The following is a 20,038-nucleotide window of genomic DNA, read 5'->3' on the forward strand; positions in this document are numbered from 1 at the left end:
CAATCATCATTGCTAGCATGACAGAAGAACTTTTACTTGGCTTTTTGTTTATTTTTAATGAGTTTCTGGTATCCCGAGATATTTAACTAAAATAAAAAATCTGCCAGAATTTGTGAGTTTCCTGTTGGCTTGTGTTTTGTCAAAGTAAGAATAATTGGCTGTGTGCAATAAATATAGCACACTTAAAATTTAACAGATCCGTGGGTAAGTGAGCTTTATTTTGAATTGTTGATTTCTTTATCCATATGGGTTTTTTGCCAGTTTATGGCAAGGACATTGATTATGTTGGATGTTTCAGCTCCTTTTGTTATGCTTGACTGTGAACTGCATCTAGATAAGACCAACCTTCTCTTATAACAACCAGTAGGTTTTAAAATTTAATTCCCAGCACTTTTCACTGTGGCAGGCAATTACTGGTGGTTTGTAATGCTAAATTTATAGGATTTCAGCTAAACAGTACTCTAAAATACAAGTTTCCCACGTCTGACTTTACAATAAGGTTTACACCTGCCATTGTTACGAGTAGTTTTGTTCCTTGCAGTATATACTGGAATAAAGGGATTATTATGTTTTACTATTATTTTTCATTAAACTCACTCTGCAGCATGGCTGGTTGGAGCTGGGAGGATTCCTGATTTTAATTCTAGCTGCCGGAAGGCCCCTTGTGCAGCCTCAGAATGTTGATCCTTAAGAAAGGAAGGCACTGTACAGAGAATGTGGATTGACAAGTTAGGTAATCAGTAGCTTAAGCGTCAAGACTTGCAGGTCTCATTTTGGTCTTAAGTCAGGTGTAGGTGCTAACAGTTTCTGAAAGTAAGATTATTTAAGGAACTGTAAATGTAGATTGTCTGTGGTGAATTGCAAACCTAATTCAGGGAACTATATGTCTCAAAATAGATGATTCATCTGTGCTTTTTGTGTTTAAAATGGAGAATTTTAAGGATAAAGCTTAAGATCATGCTTTCAAACTCTGATATTTTGTCCAGGAAATACTGTATAATTGCTAAGTTTTTAAAATTAATTGTGTTGGAGGCCTATAAACCAGTGCATTGATTAAAAATCTTCAGTTCATTAAACTTCCCAATGGCAGAGGCCATCTCAGTAATAAAACCTGCTGTTACTAGCAGTGGACTGGCATCTGTGTTGTAATCTTTTTAAGATCCCCACCTTTGTTCATTAGACCAGCACCTGTTGTCTCTCGATGGGCAGGATTTATTTCCCCTTGTCGTCGGTCTCAGAGGCGCAGTTGCAACTTTGGCAGCAATTGATTGCAATGAACCCTTCAGAGGTACTTGACCAGTTTAGCAGAATGATGCTGGGTTTCGCTGTGAGTTGGTTCTTGGTTGTCTTTTGGGGGTTCGGTGGGTTTTTTTGGGAGTGGTGGTTTTCGTCTTTTGTTTGGGGTTTTTGTTTATTTTTTTGTTTCTTTTCCTTCTGGTTGCCACACACATCTTTGCAATGGGCGTTTGTGGAAGGCCCACAAGGATGGAGGACGTGCGTAGCAGAGATGTGCTACAGTGCACAAAGCAGTTCCCTCTTCTGTCCCCAGCAATGCCTCTGATGCAATGATGTTATCCTGGTTTTATGCACCCGTGGCATTTGCCATGTGGAAAAGCAGTACCACTTCAGAGATATATCAAGCACAGGTGACTTTCTTAAAAAAGCAAACCTCATGAATTTCCTACTGAAAATGAGAAATGAAAATCTGGAAAAGCACCAGAGAACTAGGAAAAAAGACTGTATAAATTCTTAAAATGTAACACAGTAAATCTGCATATGTTCTTTACATCGTAGCTTCACTTTGTTCAGACTTGCACACAAGGTCACAGAAGAAATTTGGGCCTTATTATTCCTGGAGGAGTTTGTATTTTTTTGCTGTGGTGTTTGATTACCTTACCCTTTTTTATTACCATCTGCACTGCAAGGGTAGTTTTGCTGAGGTTTTTTTTTTTTTTTTTAAGCAGCATCCCATGATACCCTTAATTCTGTGTTTCCTGTGCTTTTGCTTCATTTGCAATTTTAAGAGATTTTCTCTAAGAAATAGGTTTGTTCTATATTGTACACCAGTAAATAATTAGCTGGTTTTTTTACTATATAACTTTAACCCTTTAGTTCTGGAGAACAAATGCAATTGTTTTACAATAAGTTAATTAAGAAAGGATTTCACCTGTTAGCATCCTTCAGTGTACAGGGAGAAAGATGGTGCCAAAGATTACATATTTTTGTTTAACACGTTGTTATTAATATGCTGTCCGTTTGCGTAGGATTTTTATTTTGATACCTGCTTTTGTTCCTGTATTTTAAGCAATTATTTTCAGGTGACTTCTTTGTGCAACCAATGCCATTGACTGCAGTAGCTTTGAAAATAGTTTTTCCTCATTAATGGCTGCTGCTGAATTGTTGGGAGGACAAAGTGCTGTCCCTAGTGGCTCCTGAAACTTATGGAAGCATGCAATGAAATTGCTAATACTATTTTTCATGAAAAAAAAAAATCAGACTACTACTTTTAATAGCTTTACACAAGCATGAGCAACTTGAACTATAGAAATGAATTGAATGTGAAGTTTCTTGAGCCTTTTTTCAGCCCTCAAAATATAGTTCATGTTTTCAGGTCTTCAGAATCGATAAGCTCCTTCCATCTGCTTGTCCACCCAAGCACAGTGAAACAATAAGTACAGAAACCCAATTTTTCTGGGCTGTCCACACATGATGGCACTGGGTAACAGAATCGCTTTTCAAAAGACAGGTCAACCTGCATTAAGTCTTTGCAGTCGTTCAAAAGCCAAAGTGTTGCGTGCTACTTCAGAGCGTTTATGGGACCTTAAGGTAGATTGTGGGGTGGCCAGTTTTTTGGGATGCGGGCAGAAGAGAAGAGGGTGTTCTTCCACCATCCCGTGGGTGTTTGCTGCCTCACTGGTGGCCCCAGGCAGGACTCAGTGCTATCAAAAATCCTTCAAAATCGCTTGGTTTATAAGCCTGAAACTCATTTCAAAAAGCACAGTATTAATAAGATAGTTAGAAGCCCTCTCTTCAGTACCCTCAGGCGTTGCCAGTTGGTCAGCATGCAGACCAGAGATGGGATTTCTTTCAGCTATGATTGACAGTTTTGTCTGTGGGATTTTCCCACATCTTTCCCATAGCTCTTAAATGGCAGGTCACTTGTGTATGAAAATGACCCAAAGATTTCCATAAACCTGGACAGGAAGGTAGCCTGTAGAAAAAAGATGCACTGTGAGGCAGAGGGCTTCAAAGGGAAATCACATTTTTTACTGGTTGTAGAAAGCAGTGATAAACCACAATTCCTTATCACTGTCATGTGCCGCCAAATCAGATTTGACTGGGTTTTCAGCCAGTTCCACAATGAAGAGTGGGATATGGTTTAATGTGCTCCAGATCTGTTTAGAATAATGCAGCTGAGCATGTATATAGCAAACTGAAAACTGAAAATACAGATGAAATATCTGAAACCAATATATCAAGGGTTCTTCACTTTCCTATTAATTTGGCAGCATGCCATTATTATCGTGTAAATTTCTTCCTCGTTACTACAGAATAACAAAATGTCTTTGACCATCATTTTTCCCTCCTGAGGTTGTTGTCATTATCTGTAATTTCCACTAAGTTTCCCCGTTAATAGTGCTGGCCTCTCTGTACACTGACATTACTAGTTGGCGCACACTTCCAGAAAACAGAGTATCTCATGTAAATACTTTGTACATGCCTGTTCCATGCTTCTTTTTTTCCTTAATTAATGTGGCTAAGACATGTTTTAGCAGAGGCTAAAAAATCAGATTTTTTAATCTGCTCTACCTTTGCAATTATTTTACTTTGTGTTACGCAGAGTGCTCATATTTGGTAATGTATTCCAGTGCTTGGGGTTTGCTTTAAGAATTATCAAACTTACGTTCTGAAGTGTATGTATTATTGGAAACATAGAATATTTCTAGCATGAGTTATCGAGTTATGAAATAAAAAATGTATACATAGACCACAGGTCAGCTCTGTTCATGTATAATAAAGTATGGTAGGAAGAAAAGGTTATTATGAAAGTTGAGAGTGGTTTGGTGTTTGGGTTTTGGGTTTTGATTTTGTTGGTGGTGTTCTCCACCTCCGCCCCCCTCCTTTCATTCTTCCATGTCATCAGTCACTGAAGTATATCAAATGCTAATTTCTATTCTTCCATCTAAGCCTGTCTGGAGTATTCAATCATTTTCTCTTGTGCCACCTTTATAAGGGAAGTGTGCACATCTACTTGTTCACTTTTGGCAGATGTCTTCCATTTTCCTTGTCATATGTCAGGATTGGTTGTGATAGAATTGATTTTCCTCTGTTAAGAATCCAATTTTTTTCAATTATTCTTTCATCTTTCTGGAGCTTCTTTGCTTAAAAAGGCTGGACACAGACATGTGTGGAATCAGCTCCAGGAAACTACTGATAGACCATCTTTGTCATAGCTGTATTTGCATTAAGAGCACCCTTCCAACGTGAGGGGGGTTATAGATGGGGAGCTGGCACCTCCTATGTGATCACAGCTGCTCTGACACATGATGTGCTGATATTGGGTATTTTAATACATCACAGGTTTAGAAGTGGCAAACCTGTGCTTCCACTTCCCTGGAAGCAGTGATGGTTTCCTTCTGCAGGTCCTGTTGTTTGGCTGTGCTCTGAGCTGGGCGTGTGCTAAAGTGAATGGAGTTTGAGGAAGAAGAGGTCGGTTTATGCAGTTGAGTTGGCTGAGAGAGTAGCTGAGCATTGCACATACACTGCTCAAAGGAGAATGCCAAGCTGGTGGGGACAGGAAGGATCTCAGGGGTGGAAATGTTTAGTCAGCCACCAAGCGAATCCTTGCATGGACTTGAGTCTTTGTCCTGTATTCCTGAGGACTTCTTCCACTGTAAAGAATCATGGAGAAAGTGCTAGTCCTAAGCATCTGAGCTGTTTTTATGTTGGTGTCTCAGGAAGTACTAAGGTTGGTAAAGATGTGGTGGTGCTGCTTATAACAATACAATTGAAGTTCCAACGCATACTGGTTTACTTAACCTGCTTGGTTTGGAAAAGCATTCAGTAATTAGATTAAAACAATTAAATTGGATATTATGAGCACAGGATGGATTTCAAACATTCTTTTTTCCCCTCAAGGTTACAAAATATTATTCTTGCATTAGCATCTTGGACTCTGTTGAGCAGAGATTTTGGGTAAGTTAAAAACAAAAGTTAGCTGAGGTAGAGTAAGAAGCCTTTCTGTTTTGGGACAGAGAATGTGCAATGTGCTTACAGCTGGTGGCTTGCCATCCATGGTCTTTTCAATAAACAAGTTTAGAAAAATTCATTGAAAGTGCAGTATCACATGATTCTGTAGTTATCTTTTTCTAATATAAAGTACTACAAAAAACCATTTTGAAAATCAGTGAAAATGTGTCCAGGATGGGTATGGAGTATTGCAAGGAACTGCTTATCCAATTCTATTGTGTCACCTGAATATGAACTCTGATATAGAACTCCTCAGAAAGGACAATCAGGTTTTTAGCACTTAGCAGAAGACGGTTTCATCCGTTTGAAGATGTTATCTGCCTCCCCACTTGGGGATGCATGACTTCAGGAAATACTTAACACCTTATGAAACCAATAATGGCCTTAATACAGAAAGGCCTGCCCTTGTTTCCGCTGTTGCTTCAAGGACCATCTCGGGGTGAGGGAGTTTCCCAGTCTCCCTGCATCGCAGTGGGCACTGCGTGGTCGGTGGGAGCACTGAGTGCCATGGGTTGCCCAAATGTGAACCTGTAGAAAGCGACGCAGCTCCTGCTGCGACCAGGTGATGTGAATCTCTTGAAAACGCATCCCCCCCTTGGCTTTCCAAACCTGCTGTGGTTTAATTGCTTCAAACATGCTGCAGGGCACAGCTTTAACTTTGAACTAGTTAAATCTGAAATAAAATCTGAAATAAATCTTAAACGATGTTCATAAAGACCCTTTCTTATCTCTGTAAGTATTTGTTTAGCCTTTATTCTGGAGCTTATTTTACCTTTTGAGTTGATATTGTAGTTTATGTGAAGATTGTTTTTTCTAGTTGAACTCCATAGCTGCTGCTGGATTAGGGCTTTACTGTAGTTAGTATGTTCATGCATACACTACTTCCTTTACTATTTTCTATCCTTTTTCTCAAACTTTTTGCTATAATTACAGTAGATGATTTCTTGGATTGCATGTTGAGAGGGCAGAATTGCTGCTGTGCCAGCAGCCTTGTTTTATTCTTTTGCTGGCTCCTGAGGGTAATAAGATCTATGCACTCTACTAATTTTCTTGCACACTTAGCTGCAATTGCAACCTTTAGTAATTATTTTTTAATTAACTCCAAAATATTGCATGAATAATGCAAAATTTTAAAGAATGGAAAAATTAAAAAAGGTCAAAAGTAGGCATTTTTAATATTTCAAATCAGTAAGTATTATTTCTTGGAATTTTTACATAAGGCATTAGTAGCATGGTGACATTAAATGACGTGCACAATTGTGGAAGTATCAGAGTTACGTTATAAAAGAGAGTTTGGCATTTAGATGGGGATCAAATTTGTTTTCATAATGTGTATTGAGAATTTCTTAGAGCCTTCAATAAGATGCTTTCCTAATACTGAAATTTTTATTCTGCTTTACCTTTCCTAGACGTTTGCTTTTCAATTAGCAGAAGTTGACTAAACACTTTGTTTTTGCAAAACACAGTAATTCTGTCAGAAGAAAGAACTGTGTATATTTAGATATCAACTTGCAGATCAGTTGGTCTGGGCTGTGGGTGTAAAAATAGGCAGTAAATGTTTATGACCATGAGTGAAGGCAACATAAAAAGTGGTTTTTAATAAATCTCAGGTTCTGGGTTTGTTTTGTAGTGGATGGCTGCATACACCGAGCTGCCGGGCCCTGCTTAGTTGCTGAGTGTCGCAACCTGAGTGGCTGTGAGACTGGACAGGCCAAAATTACCTGTGGATACGACCTACCTGCAAAATGTAAGTCAAGCCTTTCTCAGCGTTTTTGTTTCCAGCATGTGTTGCTGGTGTGCATGGTTCATTTCCCTGTAGTCTAATTCAATAGGGTATTCATTTTACAAAATTAGCCGTGGGACTTAATTAAGCATGTTCTGCAATAATGTCTTCCCCTCAAAGCAATTCAGGCTTTTCTAAACGATTATTTCACCTATGTTATCCGATGAAAACTTGCATGTCTCTAAAATATAAAGCATCTTTCATGTTTATTTTTTGCAAGCTAAAACCTGTCCTTTCATATGCATAATAAAGGATTGGAAATGCTTTATGAAATATGAACAAAATATACATTATCATATTTAAGTTCCGCGGAGACAGTTTTTGGAAATGTTGTATATTTGATGTTCTTCATGCAGATTCCTTGATTGTGAATACTTTGAGGGCCCAGGAGATCAAAGTGATGTATTGTGTTTTTAGCTGCTACGTAGTGTCTGATTGGCAATTACTGCAAAGGCATCTGTCACACTTCAGCTTTTGACGGAGTGCTGCTCCAGTGCTGGAATGTTTTTGCACTTTGAAAGTGGAATTGTCAAAAGTTTTCCTCCTCTTTCAGATAGGAAAATGGTTATTTGACTGTGTTGTGTAGATGTTGAGTTTGTCTTGGAGAACACTAACATGTTGACAGCACATTGGTTGGCCAGTCTATTATGTGAGAATATAAAGTAGGAAATCTTTGCAAATTAGGATCTTACGGACTAGTATATTAAGACATGAAGATACAAATAGCAAGAAAGCATTGCAGACTCCATATAACTAGAATTCAAGCTCTCTTTTTTTTTCTTTTTTTTTGGATGTGCAGGCTGCAGCAGGAACATGGCTCATTCAAAAATATTAGATCTCTCTTAACTGTCATGTAAAATCAAATGCTGGCTGCAGTAGCAGGTATCTCTCTAGGCTCCTGTAGCCCGTAGTGTCTTAGGTAGACAAGAAAACTGTTTTAAGAAAACTGGTTTCCCAGTCGTTTTTTGCGCTTTCTGTGATGATAATGTTGATGAGAGCTTCCAGTTATTTCCTTGACAGTGGTAATTTCCATGTGTGGGAAATCTTTGCTATATTTTATACACAGTTTTACCACATGATAATGGTCATTTGTGAAAGGCTAATTTGACTAGGGGTCAGGGAAATTGTTGAAGAAGATTCAACGTGGTTAGTTAGGATGGGTTTGTACATGGCCCGAATCTTCACCGGATTCCCATAAAAGGGAAGGGATTGTTGGGTAACACATTGTAATTTATTCTGCTGGGGATGTTTGATGTTTAATTCTTCCCCTTTAACCAGAAAATATCTCTGGAGGGACAGAAAAGCTGCTCATCAGTGGGTGCATAATTCCTCCCATGTATTTTAGAGGGAGAAATTAAATACAAGGTATCAAAGCAACTGATGTATGATTAGAAAGAGGAAGGGTCATGCCTTAGGTGTGACCTCCCTTTAAATCTTGCAGCAGTTCAAGGGGTTGCTTAAATTAGGTTTGAAAAACGGGATCCTGTTTGAAGGCTGTAGTAAAGTCTTTGTTCTTCATGTAGGAATTATAAATAAAACAACAAGAAAACCCATTATCACTTGAAGTTGGAAATAAAACCTGTAACCAGGCATGGGGAAAAGTCAATATTCTTCTTAATCAGTATTCTTAGAAATTGAAATTGCATCAAAGCCATGTCTATTTGTATTTGATCGTGCATCAACATGAGAGGGGGAAGGATGCCATTTACAGCAACACGCACAGGGAGAGAAACATACAATTTACATGCAGAGGCTGAGAATTAAAAACTCTTGATTTCTTAGCTTTTTTCCTTAAAATTTATTTGTGTTCTCACCAACTGTTGTTTTCTTTACTTTTGCCTTTACAAGCTTTAGGTTATAGGCTCATTAAATTATTAAACCATTCATCTGAAAGTGATCAAGCAATCAAGACTGGTTTCATATTTTAGAGAGCTATAGAGCTACTGGATATCTTTTGTCATTCTCTGTCCCTTTGTCTTAACAGTATGAGAGTTTAACTGTGGGAACTATTTTGCATTTGACTTCTGTGAGGAAAGCAGCACTGTGACAGGAGGTCCAGACTTTCCCATCCAGATCTGCTGCGAGGCAAGGCTGTGTGCCAGCAATTTGCTGAAGGTTATGGTTGACTGCTAACTTCCAACTTTCACAAGGAGTTTGCTTTTCATTGATCTGTTTGTGTATAGGAGACCAACTACAATAATCAAGTAACACTTTTTTTGAGAAGTGAAGTGTTTATTCTGTTGTCTCTGTTCTTCTTGTGACTGTAGTTGGACAAACAAAGTTAATGTAAAATGCATTCCTTAACATGATGAATTGTTGTGTTTGGGTAGGGGTTTTTTTGTTATTTAGCAGAATTATAACATGTTACAATTGTATTTCCTACCCCTGGGATTTTCCCATCTCAGGTTCTTGATCCTGAGATGCTTTTCTTGGAAACAATTTGCTGAATTCAGCAAAGCTGCTCTGGGACGCAGCAGCCTGTGTGTACTGTATGATGCAGGACTTGGGCTTCAGCAATGACTCCATATTAAAAAAGGTTTAATATTCAAAGATAATTTGTTTAATATTTTGCTTTGTTTCATAAATGACTTGGAGGAAGCTGGGATTAAGTTTGGCACTAAAGGGAAGGTTATGCTCTGTTAGGAAGCTAGTAGTTGGTAGATAAAAACCACTCTGGCCATCTCCTTTTCCATCTATTGTATTTTTATTGAGTACTTTGCTATATTTACTTAGGTTAAGTAAGAACAGGTCTGACAAATAACTTCTTCATAGAGGGAAAATTGAAAAATAATATCTGACTGAAAAATGCAAAGATTTAGGGTATAGGCTGGCTTTCTGTCATTTGTTCTTGGAGCATCTGAGTCAGAAATCAGTTTGTGAAATACACAAGTAACAGCAAATGCTCAGGGAGAAAATACATAAAATAGTTCATAATTTTCCTCAGTTCTTTATTGTAGTAATGTGAACACACCAAGATTAACATGTCTGTGGCCTGGAGATGCTTCTTTATGAACTTCTCAAGATATACACTTTTTTACACCAAAAAGTATTCTGTTTGAAAAAGTCAAATTGAGTTTTCTAATTACCACTAAATGTAACATTCAGTACAGTTTTACAGAAATCAGTGTAATCACCATCTGCCTCCTGTGCTGCAAAAGCCTACACAAAGCCCCCCCAAATGCCAACCAAGTTATTTGCTGAATACATAATTTGGTTGATGTCATCTATTGTTGTTTTTCAGCAAACACCTATGCAGATGCTCAAGTTTCCATCGTGCTCTGGAGGGCTGAAAAAGGCTGTGCCTTTTGCTCTGAGATAGCTTCCTTTAATGTGGTCCCAGACCAATCATCAATTATTTAACTTCTGTACTTCATATTGTTGTTCCTTTTAAAGAACAGTTCATTCTAAATATTGTACAACTGATCTTTAAACATTGAGCAGTACTCTGATACTGACATGCTTTAAATAACAGATGAACGGTATCTGTTTAAAGTTCTACAAATGCTTGTTTTCTTTCTCATTTGATTAATAGTCTCAGTTGGCTCTACTGGCAGAAAATGGGCTGGATGTAAATTGTGTTTACGGCTGGAACGAGGTGTCCATAACAGCTTTGTGGATTGTTATCTGCTTGCAGAGGTTCACTATGAAAAAAGACCCTGTCAGGACACATTAGAAAGCAGAGTCCCATTCTGCCTGGTGTTTAACAGGCCTAAAAACAATTGAAAACCAGCACAGGTATGTGGTACCCTGACCTAGGCAGGAAAGGACCCCCAAATGAACTTTTTTTCTATTGTTACCAAGTCTAGTAACAATTTCTTTCTTTTTCTGAAAAATGTCTGATACTAAAACCCCTAAACCTAGGAAAATAAAATCTTACAGCCTCTAATATGGGATAGAACCAGCTATCAGTAAATCTGAAAGGTGGACTTTTGGTGGAGACACCTTGCTAGGCAGTTTCTAATACAATGGTTTATGTTCATAATAAATCTATAATATTTAGAATAAATTTTTCTGTTTGCTTGACATTTTTAGTACTTTAAGCACTGTGCCTGAGTAAATAGCATATATAGCATATATAGCAAGTCTTCTGGTCCAAGATCAGCCTAGAGTAATAATGTGAATGTGCTCTCAGAGACAGTTCCTGCTGTGAAATAAGCTGTTAGGAGAAGTGCTAGTATTAAACACAGTAGGAGGAATCAGCTTTTAAATTTGTTTAATCAGATTAAAAAGTGGAGATTAAAAAGTACAGATTAAGAAGTGTGCTTCTGCTATGTAGACATAATTTCCAGTCTTTAAAAGATGAATATTTGCAGGGTATTATTTTAAAGTAAGGCTGTAAGGGTACTGATTTTTAAATCTCTCCTCATTTTCTTGGAGATCAGTTGCAGAGCTGTAATTAAAAGGTTGATATATGGAGAAATGGGACTCCAAAACTCTACTGCATTACAAAACTGACCAGTTGGAAAAACGGGTATAATGTTTAAGGATATTTTTCAGATTTCCAGGATTCCACCAGGAAATTTGTTTACTTATTTTTATTACCTTGTTTATAAAATAATGCATAAGTTTTGCTTCAAATGATCCTAAATTTCTCATATGTGAGGGTTGAAGAGTTGCTTTCCTCTGCATGGTTCTGATGGTTGTTCAGTTTGCTACCTCCCTGTTTATTCTGGCAAGAGTAACTCTGGGAACTGAAAGGGAGGTACAAAAGCGAACAATATGTGGATGAGACAGGATTGCTTAGAGAAGACTGACTTGGCTACTAACTCAGTTGGTCAAGATCCTTGATTTTCTCCCACAATTGATGTATACTTGGCTGAGGTCTGATGAAATTTCAGTTAAAAAGGTACAGCCTAAGGTGACACAATCATTAATAGAATATAAACTCATAAATGTTGGGACAGTTTTCCAGGAAGGATGTATTTCTAGTCTTTATCTTAGTTGAGTAGCCTCACGTTATTGTCAGCCTTGTGCCCAAACTGCATGACACCTCCTGGGAAAAAAAAAATGTAGCTGGAAAAACACAAGGATTTCCTGAACCAGCCCTGAGCTGCAGCAGCTCTTTGCCATCCCTTTAAATCTTTATCATTGCTTATACATTTAAAACCAATTTGAAAATTAAGCAAAGCAAGTTAATACTAATCAAAGGTCCAAGACCCGTTTTTCTTGAGGGGTATATTTCTTTTTCAGGTTCTTTTGGGAAAGGCTTTCTTTATAGTTAACAAAACCACTTACCACATATTTATGTGTTTTTCTTCTGAGTGGTTTCTGGGTTTCAAAGGTGTTTTTTTATAAGATCCTATTATGTACTTTATGACCATTTTGAAAATAAGTGCAGTCATGTCTTTATTGTGTTTTAATTTGATCTAATTGGCTCCAGTCATCTTAATGACCTGCTGTATTCACCATGAACACTCACATGCATTGCCTATGCTGTTAATGTGTTGGAAGGGAAATATTAATGATTACTTCTTTGGTCCTAAAACCTCCTTAGATTTTAGAGACGGTTTTATTGTAAAGCTTTATGACTTGTCTCTTCCTTACCTACATCCTCACACCCCACACACATAAGAAAAGGGAGAAGTTAGGACTCCTGGGGGTGATGGGGAATGCATTGATCAACTTCAGCTAAAAAAGTTCAAACATCTTCTCTTCCAAGTCTGTGCAGGGTCTGTCATCAGTTTGGGAAGAAAAGGGACCAGTGGTGTAGCTACCAGAGGTTATGAATCAGCAAGAATCGTCCATCACAAGAATATATGGTCTTTGTCCTTGGATTTGAGCCTAGCTCATAGACATTTTTTTAATGGATAGATTCTTTAAAATTTAATTTGTGTATGGACCCAAGCGTGTGTTTGTCAGTGTTCTCTGCAGAGTCGTGCTGTGGTTAACTCATGGCATGCTCTGCTGGAAGCTGTCGTTTCACATCTAATTGTTTGGTTACAAATGTATGTGTTGTGGCTAAAGGAAATGTTTTACCATCGATCCTCACTGTTAAATCTAAATCCTTCTCTTCTGGGCATCCCTTGTTACAATCTGAACTCCAGGACAGAAGTGGGCACTGAGAAATTTTAGAGGAGCCCCGAGCCATTTGCTCAGTAATTGCGTCTACCATTGGCATATAACGTGTGTGTTAATATGCTGTAATAGCAGGCGGTAGAAACCCGATGCCATCAATTTCCCTCCCTGGCCTTATTTCTGTAATTCTGGACAGCTGCATTTTCTGCAAAGGTCTAATTCTCAGTGTTGCTGAAAGCAGTCACAGAACTGCGTTTGCAAGGTGGTGTGTTGGGGACAGCAGCCCGCACTGTTTATCACAGTTACTTGGCATCAGCATCTAGCATTGTCTGGAAACCCCCTTGATGGAACAGAAAGTGAGTTACAAGGTGTAAACACTTTCCTAATGCTTAATTCATGTGTAAGGTATTTAAAATGTCTCCTAATTAGGTGCAAAATAATTTGTGCTGGAATATGCCTTTCCACACTGGTGGCATAGAGTCATTCCTCAGGTATGTTGGCTCTGGAGCAGGGCGTTGTGCCCCTTAAGGCTAATATATTTAATTTCCCCTATACTTGCATATAGTTGGTCCTTTTTATTCAAATAATAATAAAAAGAAGAAAAAGTCTAATGCATGGCAGAAAAATAAAATTCTCATCACTACAGTCAGCTGATAAGGAGAAGGGGTTGGAATGGGTTAGAATGGAGATATTCATACTCCTTTAAGTGCAGTGGAACTCTAATAAGTTCCCTCAGTAGCCAAAGCCAATGCTCAGTACTTGAAAATGAATCTTTGATGCATGAGATTTTGTCTGCCTGAATTTTGCTTGTCTCATTTTAAATGGTGATAGAAATTGCTTACTGTAGTAAAACACAACATTAACCTCATAGTGTGTTGGCACTTTGTGATTTATGCTGGATAAGTCTCTGAAAAATATGCAGCCTGTCTCCCAAACCTGGATTTAGCTTATAAAGTGTGTTGGCACAGGCTTGGAGCTTGAATTAGAACACTAACTGCTGATCCTCCATCTCCCTAGGGTAGCAAAAAGGTTTAAAATTGGAGCCTCTCAGAGGTCATTACCTTCATATCAGTTCTTCAGATTAATAATAATTATATGATTGTAGCTTGAATGTTTTAAAAACAGTACAGCCTAATTTTCTGTCTTGAAAGCAAAGAATAGGATTCCTTTTTGTGCTGAATCTGCACATTACACAGCCAAAAATACGAGGAATTATTTGCAAATGGAAGTCATCAGATCATAAGTAATAAATAAGGATTTTCTTTCTACTATTCTGAAATAAAGCAGAAAGAATAATACGAACCTGAAAGGTACTCTTGATTTTTTTGGAGTTCTTCATTCACCCACAAACCTCACTGTTGAGGTTTAAAGCTGCTAATTTGATTTTGGGGTCTTTTTTCTGATTATATTTTGAAGGAATTATACAGATGAAAAAGCAGGACTGTTTTGTGAGGACTTCTTTACCTGTAATGTGATTGCTTTAGACCAGGCTTAAGTAGAAAGGATGAGAAGGTTATGTAAAATGGTTTTTAAAAGATCTTTGTTTCACCCAGCAGAGGAATTTGGAGGCTGTTCCACATAATAATGTTTTGATCTATGTACTTAGGGGTTTTTTTGGTGAAAACTAAGGTCAAACATTTGAAACATTTCTCTTCAGGAAGAAAACAGCACAGACTATGGGGTGTAAATAAGGTTTTAATTGCTGTAGGAAGGAATCTAAATACTGATTAATCCGATAGTAAAAAGAAATAAAGTTGGTATTATTTTACATGTTGAAGATGCTGTTTCACCGCTGGTGAAAAGTGAACACAATCCAGGATGTTTTACCTTCAGGTATGGGGATGAAATTCACGTGGATTTTTGTTGTTGTTGCTGTTCAGCACTAGAAATTAGTTCCCGCTTTATTTGAGATTTCTGATAGCATCCCCCTTTTCTTAATTCTGCCTTCACACAGATTGTTTTTTTTTAAAGTTTCATTTGACTTGTCACGCAAGTTGAAGAACATACACTAGGGTTTGGGGGTTTTTTTCATTTCTTATAGTTCTCAGATTAATTTCTTCCTTTTTTGGTGTTTGTGAGTTTTCGATGATGTTTATGAAGATTCTTGAGCTGCTGTCAGTGATTTTGTACCTTTTTCAAACATAAAAAGAGGCAAAGCAGGTGATGGAGGGGACACATTTACATTACTGTATATCTGTAGCTCTGTGCAAGCTACTCAGGGTTGCAGATTATTTACACCATTGCATGGCTTGCAAGTGTTGTACCATTTATTCTTTTCTGAATAGGTGGCAATATCTTTTAGATTAATTAGCTGATAAGAAAAAATATTTTCTGGATGTGGTTCATTTTTGGCCATTTACAGAATACTTGGAGAAGTTTTTAATGGTTGCAGCACAAGGTTCTCAGCTTTCTGAACTTGGACTGAACTTTCACTGCTGGGAATACAGAGGAGCTTTGAAATCCATCATCTGCAGGGCACAGCAGTCACTCTGATCTGGGCTTTAGACCTTTCTGGATGTCTTTAAATGTTAACAGAAAACCCAAACTGTGACTTAAAAGACTCAGCAGTACTCCAAGAGACTGATAATAGTTCTAGGACCAAGTTTAGGAGGAAACTGTATTCATGAGAGATGTGAAACGCTCAGCGTAAAGTTTTTATGGCTGTTTCTGCCCCGTGTTGGTTTGTAGGTGAGTATAATTTGTATAATTTATGCAGTAAGAAGGTAGAAGAAATTATTAATTAAACAACTGTGACGAACTTTGAATTACGTCTTCTTACATACTCTTGCTCAGCTTTTTGTCATGATACAAATCTCTCTTCTGGCTCCTTGGGAAAGTGGGTTTTACTGAATTCCCTTTAACACAGTGGTCTGAATTCTGTATTTCCTAGTGATATGTCAGAGAAATGGACAGAGAAATGTCTGACCACCTTTATGTTTCAACATGACAATGTGTTTGAGCATCACTGCACTCTTCTAAGTATGCTTCCTATTTAGTTTTTCAATAAAAGTAGCTGGTAGCTTTTCAAGGCTTATAAATAAATAAACACATAAATACATAAATGTGAAATGCTTTGCAACACTAAAAATAACCCCTTTGATATCTGATTCTATCTATGTCTGTCTGGATCACTTTTTTTTTTCAACTTTTTCGCTACACTTTCAGTATAATTTCATGCAATGTTTTCATTAGAATTAAAACGTGGGTTGATTTTGGGAGAGTAAGAATACAATAAGAATATATTTTAAATATCTCATAGTCTTCATGGGCTGTAAACAGCAGGTCATCAAGGCAAGACTGTAAACTGTTTGAAGTACCTATAAACACAACAATTTCTGTTGAAGCATTTTTGTTGTAGCAGCTGCATTATTCAATTTTAATCCTCCAACAGAACTGGGGAATCTCCACACGTGTTTATATATGACACAGGGAGGAGGAAAAAACCCCTTGATACTTTGAGAGGTGTCATGGATGCAAAATAATGTCATATAATACACTCTGATAGCTCGCAGTTTTGAAAACCACAATTCACTCAAGTAAAAGATTGCATTTATGTTGGGTGTAATCCTGTCAGAGGTGTAATCTTGTTTAAAACAACTTCCCACCCCCCCCAAATGAAACAGAAATGGTCCCAGGGAAGACTGTTCATTTAAAATTAATTTGTTGCAATACAGCCCTATTCATGAGAAGCTGAAACTGAAGTTAATGCAAAATTGACTGCGAAGCCATGGATATTGTTGGATTTCTTTCGCTTCAGAGAGTTGAACAAAACAAATATGGAAAACAAGTCACTGTAAATCACAATCTTACACTTGCCAAAGAAAGACAATTTCTGAAAGTGAGTTTTGCCTTTGAATGTTTGGCCCCAGCCAAAGGAAGGATAAAACTGCCTCCAGAACTGTCAGATCCCTGCTTTGTGCTTGTTTTTCGCAGGACATAAAAACTCTCCTCTTGTGATTTATTGCTAAAGAGTATTTATTACCTGTCTTGCTTAGGGACTACCACTGTGTTAGCTTGGGAATAATTAGTGTAGAAGTAAAGAAAAATTGTATTATACATGTTTCCCGCATGGGGAGTTCAAACGCATCAGAGAAGAGGCAGAAGATCCACAATGGAGGTCTGAGTCTTTCAGATATATGGATGTCCTTTTGCACCTACACATCCAAGAGTCTTCTTTCTGTATGGAACTTCAGTTGGAGTATCTGGGGTTCTTTCTACATTTCCCAGATACTTTCTGTCCAGTTAATATAACTTGTAACACTTTAAGATCTCTAAAACCACAGTAAGATTTCCTTCCCCCCCCCCGTCTTTTTTGTTGTTGATTTTAGACAATGCTTTATTTAGCTTTCCTACCAGCCGGTTGTGTCAAAAAGAGCAGTTAGTTCATGGGTCAGAGAATCTCTTGTGATCATACACAGAGGGTGAGGCTGAAAATGAGAGAGGACTTCTTTGGTCTTTTTTTTAGTAACAATATTTTAGAGGCCCAATGACCATGAATCAGAAAATCAGGGCAGCATGAATGAGTAAATCCCCTGTACAGCAGACACAACATTTCTGAAAGGAAATCCTCTAAGGTGGAACAAACCCTCACCTCATAGACGAAAGAGCTGGGGGGCTCTGACCTTTTTCACATGCTGTGATGCTGCTTGGTGTGTTGTGTTTGGCTGTAGCATATGAAGAAATTGTAGCTTCAGAGCTCGTTCCACTGCTCCTCCCAAACAGCTCAGAGCCACCCTCATGCCTGCAGGGATGCAGAATTTAAGTGCTTGTTTAGAAATAAAAAATACCTGTCTGTGTGCATAACCCACATTAGACATGTGGACTGGCATGACAACAATAGGAAGGAGAAAGTTTCCAAATCTGACTTAGGCTGACTGTCTTTAGTAGGAAAGGAACATATTTTTTTCAGTTTTTGGAATATTCTGTTCTTTAAAAGTATTCTTTGAATTAATTCCAACTGTGGAAATGACTTTTGTATCGAAGTGATACCCAGGGAGGACAAACTGAGGATGTTAGAGCAGTTTGAGTAATCCACTGAGCCGGCATAATTTGGTAATAATTTTCTGTCACTCCTGTTCAGTGTTGGATTTGAATCAGATGTGTATAAGCAATTGCTCTGTAACCCATTATCTAATCTGCTACCTTGTAAGAATCCCATTTTATTAAATAAATGGTGATTCATATTAGATGCAGGTGTGGTAAGTCCCTGTCTTGTGATTTTTCAGCAGTCTGAGATTTTGATGTACCCCTGTAGGGTGAATGAACAGTTTCCTAGTCTGCCTAGTTTTTTAGGGGATGAATTCAGTGTTTTTAAACCTGGGAAAGCTTTAGGCAGGGCTGGTTGTACTGAGCCCTGCTCTGAAATAAATGCTTCCAAGGTGATAGTGCCCATTTGAGCTTCATGTGCAAAACATGTTTGTTCCCCTCCCATACGTTCCTCACTTTCCCATATTATCTAACCAGTCAAACATATGCCCCAGCCTATGGCAGAGGAATTCAATGTTTCTTTAAAAGAGGGCTTTGCATTTAACTATTCCTTCAGGCCCTCCTTAATACAAACCAGTGATAATGCTCATTTGAATTATTGTGTGTTTTGTTGGAGAAACTGTAACGGGGATGTGCTGTTGATGTTTGGATAACAATGTATTTACCTCCCAGTGTTTTAAATCATAAAAGCACTTGTATTGGCTTACAGTATCTAGATGTTCAACATCAGGAGCTGTGATTTGGCTCCCAGCCCGGCATCCATTATATGTTGCACCTTTAGCCTCAAAATTGGTAAAATGGCAGGCATACAAGTAACAGTGTACAATTAACTACGGTTTCTTCTTTAAATGCTGCTCTTGGCAAGTATATCGTCCTTCTCCTACCTCTGCATTTTTCTGCTTCTTCAAGCTTTCCTTCCTCTTTCCAGCACTTCATTGTGCAGTGACTTCAACCGGTGATCTCTCAGTCTTGTTATTGTGTATTTTCATGGATATTTATTTTTCATCTGTTATGCACCTTGTTTTAATATATGCATTATAAAGATCATTTCTTTTTTTCTTACATGAGGTGTGCTATGTGCCATACTCTCTTCCATACGTTCAGGGAATCCTCCTTCATTTTTACCAATCACAGCTCTTGAAACATGGCTTGTGTATCAATGATCAAACCATACCCATTTTAAAATGCATTTCTTCTTCTTCTTTCCTATCAGATATTGAGAAATGGTTGACTGCAATTTCTCAAAGTTGCAAGAACTAGTCTAAGCTTGCCTTCTGATCAAATAAAGACTTAAGACATAATGCTTTATAGCAGGCCAGACTATGATTAAACACATGGAGTTTTAACTTGTGAATACTTGACCAAATAAATGCCATAATCAACTGGAAGAGATGGCATGTGATGATTTGCTGGGTGTGAAAATCATTCTTTATTACTTTCTTTCTTACCTTATTTCTTACTTTCATGACCCGAGTTTTCATTTGCAATCAGTCTCACAATATACATAGAATCTTTTAAACTATCAGTTGTTTGGGTTTTTTTGAAGAAATTGTGGCTTTCTAGATGGTTGTGTTTTAGGTTTTCATGGGGAATTACGTGTTCCATTGGTGAGTTGGGCAAATATTTTTTTATCTTGCCTACTGTGACATCACTCATGGCTAGTTCCTATTAAAAGTATCTTGAGACTTTGGTAAAAATCATGCTTTTCTCCCTTTTTAAAGGATCATTGTTTTGTAAAGCTAGAGAGACTTCTTTGTTTCTTAGCTTTTGGCCTCAAACAGAATGCATTTCTTTAGCTTTAAAAGGCAAGGTTTCTGTTTAACCACGGATTGTGAGATCCCTTCTTTTGTACATTTATGTTTGAAGGTATTCATTTGAGGGTAATTCCAAGTAAAAAGGAAGTCTCTTGTTCCACACTGGATGTCTGCAGGTGTTCTAATCTCCTGCTATATTACTGTCTGGGAGATTTCACCTTCATGTTTAGGGAGTTCATTCGGGCTAATC

General features: G+C 37.8%; 1 protein-coding gene across 6 annotated transcripts in view; it reads left to right on the forward strand.

The window, feature by feature from the left end:
* MACROD2 (mono-ADP ribosylhydrolase 2) overlaps positions 1-20,038 on the forward strand; it is an 893,899-nt gene that overhangs the window by 269,199 nt on the left and 604,662 nt on the right. For all 6 annotated transcript variants that reach the window (XM_039569266.1, XM_039569265.1, XM_039569264.1 and 3 more), the window contains one exon: positions 6,881-6,997. In XM_039569266.1, coding sequence (XP_039425200.1) covers positions 6,881-6,997 — 117 coding nt within the window. The remainder of the gene's footprint in view (positions 1-6,880; positions 6,998-20,038) is intronic.

This window comes from Corvus cornix, chromosome 3 (genome assembly GCF_000738735.6).
Source record: "Corvus cornix cornix isolate S_Up_H32 chromosome 3, ASM73873v5, whole genome shotgun sequence".
NCBI lineage: Eukaryota > Metazoa > Chordata > Aves > Passeriformes > Corvidae > Corvus > Corvus cornix.